At 41.1% G+C, this 10606-nt stretch overlaps 1 protein-coding gene across 1 annotated transcript in view; it reads left to right on the top strand.

Moving 5' to 3' along the window:
* Window positions 1-2089: 2089 nt before the first annotated feature.
* Window positions 2090-10606, top strand: part of RGL3 (ral guanine nucleotide dissociation stimulator like 3) — a 41466-nt gene continuing 32949 nt past the window's right edge. The window contains exons 1-2 of the mRNA XM_072399516.1: window positions 2090-2284; window positions 6782-6910. Coding sequence (XP_072255617.1) covers window positions 6791-6910 — 120 coding nt within the window. The 5' untranslated portion in view covers window positions 2090-2284; window positions 6782-6790. The remainder of the gene's footprint in view (window positions 2285-6781; window positions 6911-10606) is intronic.

The following is a 10606-nucleotide window of genomic DNA, read 5'->3' as shown; positions in this document are numbered from 1 at the left end:
GAACAATCACAGGCTTTTTCTGAGTCCTCCCCCCCATTGACCTCAGTCGCTGTCTGGGCCTTTACGTCTCCTGTGTCCTTCTCCTCCTGGCTGATCACATCCCCACCAGTGCCACTGGCAGGATCACGTCAGCTGATGCTGCTGGGGATCAGAAGTGTTATGGGAACATCGGCTTGTGACGTGATGCTCAGGGGGGAGCGATGATGATATGTAATTTCTTATGTCTCCTTAATAACAAATAAACAGCAATTCTCTGAAAGACAAGAAATATCCTTTGCTTGTGCATTCCTGGTAATTTACATTTTCTCTGTGATTCCCAATCTGTGTGCAAGAAGAACAAAAAGACAGAGAACGTCGCCTGGTATCATTATTGCTTATTAGACCCTAATTTATGTACTTTATGTTTAAATTAGAAAAATACATTCCAGGAGCATTAAAAGAAGAATGCTGAGACAGCATTCTCCAATCAGCAGGCGTGACATATACTGATTGCAGATATAGCATTTGTAGGGTGTGCGTGGGACTTCTGCAGAGAGACCACGACTTCTACATGGCGCAAGAGTTCTACTCTGCTGCATGCTAGGAGGGACAGGCTTTTTTTGGGCCCCTTTCACACTTGGGGTTGAAACCACAGCTGTCAGTTACCCCTCTCCAACTACTATGCTGTCCACTGCAGTGGGTGACAACTGCTTTGTCATAGGGCTGTCTAAGGTTAGGTGCAGGAAATTCAGGGGTATGGGGGCAGATTCCTTTCCATTTTCCCTATAATATGATTGAAATATGTGAGCCGCTCTTCTTTGTGTATGTATGAGAAACAGGTTAGAAGGAGAAAAGAGAGGGGCTTCAGGCTCTTGTTTTAAGTTGTGTATTGTTTCAAAAAGCAGTTTAACAGTCTGGTGTCATACATCATACAATAGTGTGTTACATCACAAAAGACCATTCCCCATTGTAGAATCATGGGGTGGCGGTTGGCTAGGCAGAACAAATGCGTTCTGGGCTAGAAAGAAGGTGTACATTTTTTTCAAGGTTGAGGTGCGGTTCTTCCTCCATAGGAGGCGAAGCAACCACTTGGCCAGAAGCTACTTCTCATTTTCAGGTACCGCACTGCAATCCACCATGACTGCAGCCACGTACAAACACATGGACATAACCACTTCCATTCAGTTCAATAAGATTGGTTGGGAGTGTGGTGGAACATGGTGATCCCCATATTTAGAAGTGGTGTACTTGGTCTATCCCCTTCTATGGGAATCAGTTCATAATAGCAAAATTAATCCCACTGATCACCTTTGTGGCCTATGGCATTCACTAATCTTGAGCTGGTGAATGTAATTTTGTGATCTGTATAGTGACGATCTATAAATCACTGTATAGTGACGATCTTTAAATCTCAGCCAGGACACTATCTGCATGGGGGTACTCCAGTTTCCTCTCACATGCTGTTAGGTTAATTGGCTTCCCCCCAAAATTAACCTTAGACTGTAATAATGACATATGACTATGGTAGGAATATTAGATTGTCGGCCCCTTTGGGGGACAGCTAGTGACATGACTGGACTTTGTGCTGTGTAATATGTTGGTGCTATATAAATACTCTGTAATGATAAAAAATAAACAGTAGTGATCACCAACTAAAATAATACCTGGTGAGATCCTTCCTGTTATAGGGTGACAACTGTCTCCTGGTTACAAGCAGCCACGCCATCACTAATTGCATAGGAATGGTCCATCATTATCGGTGTCAGGAAGTTGGCAATGATGTACCGCTGTCACACGATCCAACGCATGTAGACAGGAAGTAAAAACAGAACTTTATGGGTGGAAAACATGGCAATTGGTTACAATTTGTAGCACTTTTAGGTGCCAATAAGACAGTGTTGCTGCTTACGCCAAACTTTTTGCTTTGCTACAATCTCAGTAATGGAGCAGAGAAGTGGCATTGTTTTTGTGGTCTGGGAGAGAGGGGTCAGAGGAAGTGACTGTCCCCCCAGCACACCACCCTCTCCTGAGTCTGCAATAATCAGTTGGGGTGGGCAGGATATACAAGGAAAAGCTCCAAGGGCAGCAGGATAGACGGAGGAAGGAGAGGAGGGAGACCGGGAATAGAGAGATCAAAGGTAACAGGGCAACATCTTCCCTTCCAAACAGCGGCTGATACAGCTGACACTCTGCGGGGCGTCTATCTGGGGGACGCAATATGGACATGAGTCCCGAAATGGAAGATTATTGACTTCCTCTAACCGGGGGGATTTTGGCGCTTGTTGTTCGGAAGTGAGGAACTGAGGTGAGCAAATACTGCAGCTGCTGGGTGTGTTATTGGACTTTTATTATTATCATTATTATACAGTATTTATATAGCGCCAACATATTACGCAACGCTGTACATTAAATTATTATCATTATTATACAGTATTTATAAAGCGCCAACATATTACGCAGCGCTGCACATTAAATAGGGGTAGACAGATACAAACAATGACACAGGAGGAGGAGAAGACCCTGGTCAGAAGAGCTTACAATCTTTATCTGTCTTAGCTGGGTGTACAATATTAAATGTACGCTCGATCTGGCAAAATATGGATAATCCCTGATCGATCGGAGATATTGATCATTTTACTGATTGGTCGCTTGTCATTCCTGATCAATAATGGGTTTCTGGATCAATGCTTGATCGATTTATCAATCATTAGGTTTTTGTATGATTCTGTGAGGTCTATTTCTGAATGTTTTCTGCTAAGATTGACCCAAAATGAATATCTTTTCCCATTCAGTTAGGAAAATGTGTGAATCAATGTCATGGCTCATTTGTTTTCTATTAGAATCCAATATGAGAAAGGTTTGCATTTAAACAGTGGGTGAATCTTGGGTGAAAAGATTTATAAATAGACCTCAATGTGTTTGTCAAATATGACCTAATGAAAATACTGAATAATGTATGCCTAGCTTTACCCCCAACCAATCAGATTCTAATATATATTATTTTTAAACAGGATTAATATAGCTCCAACATATTACGCAGCAAAATAAAATACATTAAATAGGGGTTGCAAATGACAGAGGAATACAGACAGTGACACAAGAGGAGAGGACCCTGCCCAGAAGAGCTTACAATCTAGGAGGTGGGGGAAGTATTACGCAATAGGATGAGAGATATGTAGTGTTGGAAAGTAGTGAGGGTTTAGGAGACAGAAGAAGACGGGTAGGCAAGTTTGAAAAGATGGGTTTTGAGGGCTCTTTTAATGAGCAGAAAGTAGGAGCAAGCTGAATAGGATGAGGAAGACCATTCCAGGGGCAGCTCTAGAAAAGTCTTGGAGCCGTGTGTGTGATGAGGTTATGAGTGAGGAAGTCATTAGTAGATCATTGGAGGAGTGAAGAGAGCGGCTAGGGTCAGAATGTGAGTGGGACAAGAACTGTGGAATAGGATGGATAGGTCTATTATAATATTATATAGCCAGCAGCTTATAGGAATGGAGGGGGAACCAATGATCCATGGATCTAATCCAGGATTGAAAACATTTGCCAAATAATTATTTTTAAAGATCCATTTTAGGTTTGCTGGAACACCCAGGTTCTCCCATGATAGTCTATCTTCTCCAGTCTTGGAAAGCTTTAATAAATCAGGGCCATTCTGTATAAGGTATGGTGTGCTGGAGTTAAAGCTTGCACAGGTCTATAGATTCCCGTTGGTCCAGCATTGTCACACGGAGTAAGTCTTACGCTCCATCAAATCTGTCAAGGAAAATATGAAGTGAGGGCCCCAAGTACACAGCATTCCAGCTCCCTTCATGTTCTACTATTCTTCCAATTGGGGTCCAGGAGAAGGTGGGGGGTCTGGGCAATTACCCAGTTTGCCTTACTGTAAATAAGTACAACTTATTTCCTTCTATATAGGATGGTGGAGTGGAAGTTTGCTTTAAGGTCCCTAACAGGTAACATTGGTAGGTGAGGGGTGGAGAAGCTGGGCCAGCACAGACTGTAATCAGACACTGCCAGAGCAAAGAGAATAGAGATAGGACACTGAATATCCTGAAGTTGGCAAATTGGCTAGCAAGTTAAAACTTACATCCTAGTGAAAGAATTTAGGACAACAGTACCTTTGTCTTTTTTTGTATTCCTCACCCCCGTCAACCCCAGCTCTGCTTAAAAGGTTAAGCACAAGAACTGGTTTATAATAAGTAAAAAATCAACACATAACTGTGTATTTACCTTTCCAGCAACATTGCTTTCCCCAGGACCCCACTAGTATTCTATACTCTCGGGTGTTTAAATCTCTGCTCCCCCTACACCAAATGGACGGAGGATGTAGAGGAATTCTGGGTAAAGAATGGGCTAAGCTTTGCCCGTTTCTTATTTATTTTTTTAAATCAGGCCCCTTTGATCTTTCCCAAAACCATTTCATTCTAAAAGCAGGAAATGACAGCTTTGAGCACCCAGATCTCTTCTTTGTCCACATGAAAGTTTCATCAACACTTTTTAACTCTTCTACACTTTCCTGAGACTAAAACACAATGCGGTGACGTTTTCATCCTGGTTGGATGCCATCACTTTACCAGATGGTGGCACCCGGTCCCTTTTCATCCCCCCATCATTCAATTAGTAATCTCTGATCAATCAACTTCTTCTAGTTTTGTCAATGTGGAACCCCTGGTTTATTAGGTAAAAAAAAAACATTGAAGATTTCAGTCATGGTGGCTTGAAATAAATAAATTTTTTCTTAGTTGCAAAAAAATGAAATGAAAAAATATTTTTATTTTGCTTAATAATGCCTTGAGGGCAGGATGGTGGCTCAGTGGTCCCAGGTTCACATCTCGGCCAGGACTCTATCTGCATGGAGTTTGCAGGGTCTCCACGTGTTTGCATGGGTTTTCTCTGGGTACTCCAGTTTCCTCCCTCATTACAAAAAACAAACTTGTACTTAGGTTACCTGGCTTCCTTAAACTGTATTAAAAGGATTAACATACATAAAGTCATTAACATATGCTTATGGTAGGGGTGTTAGATTGTGAGCCCCATTAAGGGACAGTGACTATGACTATGGACTTTGTAAAGCGCTACATAATATGTTGGTGCTATATATGTACTGTATAATAGTACAAATGATATAAATGAGTCTGATGGTTTTACCTATGGGGTTTGCATATTGTCAGGAGTGAGTACAATGGAGCTTACAGTTTTAGGGCACACATTTACCAAGCTACATGGTTTCGGAACAGTTAAAGTGGAACTAAACTCCTTCTGACCCAGTTCTGGCACAGGGCACCGCAATCTTCTTCCTTTGGCCCTCTTGACTGGCCAGGGCAGGAAGATAACACCTGCACAGGTGCACAGGAGCTCACTCAGTCTTGGCAAGCAGAGGAGAAGCCGGTATTGCTGAATATCTTTGTAACATGCCAGTTCCATTGAGCGATCAGACAGGTAAGAATGGTTATTGCAGAAGGGACATCGCCTGTCCCGCAATAATGCCTGGCCTGATGCAACATATTTAAAAATGGAACTTTGTTCTGCTATAACCATTTTTATTATTGGATGGTTCAGTGTGTGTCGTCCTTTGGTGAAGCAGCTCAAGCCATGTTTTTTATAGGAATTGTGAGATTCACTTCTTCTATGTAACACACACCTGTAATGGGCAATTTGTAAAATCCTCCATAGTGCCGCCCTTTCCATCTTCCTAACATCTTTGGATGTCATCGCATGCTGGATGCTGGTACAAGATATTTATGCCCGGCCATGCTGATCAGATGAGCAGATAGGGACTCCAATGGAAGGAACTCTTAGTCTAAAGTTGGCCATGCATGGGTTGAATTTCTCATTCCATCGTTTCAGCAGATCAACCACAAAATGATTCTTTATTTATTATTTCAGTTGACCAAAAAAAGATTGATGTTGAATGTAAGATTATTCTTAGGTTGGAAAAATTCTGATGATCACACAAATTTCTGGTTTTTATTACCTCGCAGTAAATTTTTGTTAGATCAGATTTTGGTCATTGATCATTTTTTCAAATTACACAGAATTGATACTTTGATTGCAGTGTGGGATAAAAAAAGAACTGAAAATTGATCAAATGAAAGTTTATTTTAGGCTGAGTTAAATAATTCTTTAACTTTTTACTATAGTAACCCAATAAAAGGATTGATTCCTATAACTTTTACTACGTAGCCTAATTTTCCCTGTGTAATTTACATTGTACAATAGGCATTATGAAAATTAAACTTTAAGATCAATTGGCACACAATTATATATAAGTATTATATAGTGATATACATACTGATGCAATGTTGGCTTCCTGTATGTTAGAAAACTCCATGTCCCATGATTCCATGCATTGTGTATCATAAAAAGGGTTGCTTAAAATTCAGCTCTATAGAGCACAATGGGGTGGCTACAAATGGTGACATTCTAAACGAATCAAGAATTGTAGCCAAAGGCATTAAAGATATGAAGTTCCCTGTAAATGATAGGGTATGGTGGCTGATTGCTTATTAGCAATGTACCAAAAGGCTGCAGATTGTAATAAAATATTCAGGTTGCGCCATTCAACATGGATGTGACAATCCCTTGACCATAAAACCTACATATGTAAATTTCATCTTGAGCTACTGAGCTCTGTAAATAAGCAGGAGGTAAGGAGTAACTAAAAAGAGTTTGATGGGTGTAAAGTTTTATCTGCTGCCAGGATATAATATGTAGTATTCATATGGAATATTATAGGGTTACTGAGCATTTTCAAATGTTATTTTTTTAGTCCAGCATAACCATGTCCATACTCTCTGTTTTGCAGTGGATCACTATGTTTGGGGAGCCAGGCTCACGCAGTAGTCTGTCTTTGGATCTTGATATGAGTTGGGGTATTGTCCTACAAGCCTATCGCTGCCTGACGCCAGATGGAGAGGATGATGCCAGGTATAAGGTAAGTGACAATAGGATTTGTATCCCCCATGTGGGTGATTGTGTTGTATTCTCCCCTATCTGTGCCTGCGTGTCCTGTGGTGTACCTAGCATATAAAAATCTAAGTCAACTCCTAAGAGTAAAAATTTATACTCCTTCCACAGCTAAACACCTACCGTCAGGAAACCCCCCTACTCCCCAGCAACCCACCAACATAACAAATCCCAACAAACCCCTACTAGCAAAAGTCCCCACTCCCTCTACTCTTACAAACTAGTTCTGATAGAGCTACCCTTCAGCCATGTGGTATGGTATGTCAATGCCAAGGAGAAGCATGGGGGCATTTTTTGGGGGTCTGTACAGATCTATGGGTCAGGACTGCCCAGCATATTCATACATTTGGTCCTGCAGAGCCGCTGGCAACACAATCAATGGCTTTGCAATATTGCATGGGGACGGATCACAATCCTGTATTTCACATTACCCCTCTACCCTAGGTATGCCACTAACTGGGTCATGCTGGATAATCTCTTTCATCTCAACAGAACTTTATTCGGGATTTGGGGTGTTTTATAATAATTCTATCCATGTCTACCCATGTTGAATCACCATTGTTGGTGGTAAGCACAGACTGATGGGTAGGCTGATGGGTATAGGCTGATGGGTACAGGCTGATGGGTATAGGCTGATGAGTATAGGCTGATGGGTACAGGCTGATGGGTATAGGCTGATGAGTATAGGCTGATGGGTACAGGCTGATGGGTATAGGCTGATGGGTACAGGCTGATGGGTACAGGCTGATGGGTATAGGCTGATGAGTATAGGCTGATGGGTACAGGCTGATGGGTATAGGCTGATAGGTACAGGCCGATGGGTATAGGCTGATAGGTACAGGCTGATGGGTATAGGCTGAAGTCAATACGTGAGAGAGATAATAGTACATTGCCTATATTTGTTAATTAAAAATCACTCTATTGTTCCAGTTATTTGTGTATTTGGGGTAACAGTATAATGATTCTAGTATAATGACATTTACATATTTTTGAATTACAATAAAATTGGGTACCTTGATAGGGATTGGTTATTGTGAGATTATTATTATTATAAATATTATTAAACAATATTTATATACAACATACTATGCAGCGCTGTACAATAAATAGGGGTTGTAAATGACAGACAGATACAAACAATGACACAGGAGGAGGAGAGGACTCTGCCCAGAAGAGCTTACAATCTAAGAATCTTTTTTGTTTCTTTATGGCATTGTCTTAGGTTGGGTTATTGCCAGCATGCCATCTGTAGGGAATCACCCATTATGTAGTTGTTGTTGTGCATTGATAGATAGAAGCGCCATCTTTACTAGTGAATGTTTAGTGTTTACTATATGAAGAAGTGATTTCCTCTTCTTTTGGCAGAGCATTCAAAACTTCTCTGTGCCAAGCTCAGTGTGGTTATAAGTTCTTCCTGTCAGATGGGAATCTCATACAATGCAGCAATTCTGTGTCCGGAGCTTTCATAGGATGCTTGGTTAGAGATATATAGGATGCTGTTTTCAATGTTGTGGGGCATAGGAGACTGGTAGAATGGCATGAACATGGTAGACGAGTACAATGTGATAAGATGGGAGATTGGTACACTGTGATGATAGAAGACTGGTAGAATGGGATGAACATGGTAGACTGGCACAGTGTGATGAGATGGGAGTCTGGTACAATGCAATGTAATGTAGAGTAGGCTGGTTTCGATGTGATAAGGTAAGGGACCGGTACAATATTAAAAGGTAGGAGACTGGTACAATGTGATGATAGAACACGGGTACAATGTAAATGGTATTGTAGATTGGTATGATGTGATACTTTACTAGACTAGTACAATGTGATGATAGAAGACTGGTACAATGTAGTGGACATGGTAGACTGGTAGAATGTGATGGGCATGGTAAACTGGTACAGTGTGATTAGATGGGAGACTGGTATGATGTGAAGGGCATAGCAGAGTGGTACAATGTGATAATGTAAGAGACTGCTACAATGTGACAAGGTAAAGGACTAGTACAATATGAAATGATAGGAGACTAGTTCATTGTAACAATAATAAAAATGGTAGAATGTGATGGGCATAGTATACTGGTACAGTGTGATCAGATGGGAAACTAGTACAATGTAATGGACATGGTAGGTTGGTACAGTTTGATGAGATAGGAGACTGGTACAATGTGATGGTAGGTCACTAGTATAATGTAAAGAGCATGGTAGATTGGTATGATGTGATATGTTAGGAGACTGGTACAGTGTGATGATAGAAGACTGGTAGAATGTGATGGGTATGGTAAACTGGTACAGTGTGATTAGATGGAAGACTGGTACAATGTAATAGGCATGGTAGAATGGTTTGATGTGATAAGATAGGGGAATGGTAACATGTGATGTTTGGAGACTGGTACAATGTGATAACGTAAGAGACTGCTACAATGTGACAAGGTAAAGGACTGGTACAATATGAAAAGATAGGAGACTGGTTCAATGTAACAATAAAAAAACTGGCAGAATGTGATGGGCATAGTATACTGGTACAGTGTGATCAGATGGGAAACTAGTACAATGTAATGGGCATGGTAGGCTGGTATGATGTGATAAGATAGGGGAATGGTAACGTGTGATGATTGGAGACTGGTACAATGTAATGGACAAGGTAGATTGGTACAATGTGATAATATAGGGGGCCAGTACAATGTGGTGATAAAAGACTGGTACAATGTGATGAGCACGGGAGATGGGTACAAGGTGATAAAAGAAGACTGGTAAATGTAATACTGATGGGTCAGCAGACTGTCAAAGTTTATTGGTGTGTCCAATACCATGGCCTGGGGCCTAAGAGACCAATAAAAATGGTTGGGGTAAAGGAGACGGGAATGTTGTGTTGGGGCACAGAAGACTGGTATAGGGCGACTGGGCAGCTCTGGGGTAAATGCCAACGTGGAAAAGAACAATGAGGTGATCTGGCATAATATGGCAGCATGGGAAATATGAAGATGACACATTCTGAGTGCCACTAGGAATGGGCACAGAGAGCCAAGAAGAAAGGGTTGGTATGCAATATACATGATGCCAGCATTTCTGGGACAACAAACCCATGATTACACAGCTCCTTTCCAATCAGTAATTACAGGCTGTAAGATTTAAAATTGTGATACCATGACCTGCAATTGTACGTCATCACAGCCAGATACAATCTCTATAAATTCCTCCCATTAATGTGCTGCCTCATATATAATAATTGTGTTAATGCCACATTGTAGGATGCATGAAGAATCATAACACAACCCAGAAAAGTCCAAAAAGAACTACTGCAGTAATACCTGTGTAAATAGACTTTACTTCATGGAGGTTATACATTTCTATACAGATCCATAAAAACTGGACAAATGCAGGTCACAAAAAAGTCAACTACAGGTCAGAAGAAGGTCAACTTCTCAATGATCCCATCTCACCCACTCATCCTGAGTGTCTTATTACCCCAGTAACATCATATTACAGTCACCCAGCTCCTGAGTGTCTTATTACCCATGTAACATCATATTACAGTCACCCAGCTCCTGAGTGTCTTATTACCCCTGTAACATCATATTACGGTCACCCAGCTCCTGAGTGTCTTATTACCCCTGTAATATCATATTACGGTCACCCAGCTCCTGAGTGTCTTATTACCCCTGTA

The sequence above is a fragment of the Pyxicephalus adspersus genome, chromosome 2, assembly GCF_032062135.1.
Source record: "Pyxicephalus adspersus chromosome 2, UCB_Pads_2.0, whole genome shotgun sequence".
Taxonomy (NCBI): Eukaryota; Metazoa; Chordata; class Amphibia; order Anura; family Pyxicephalidae; genus Pyxicephalus; species Pyxicephalus adspersus.
The sequence above is the reverse complement of the archived record's forward strand: the minus strand, read 5'-3'. Positions and strand labels throughout refer to the sequence as shown.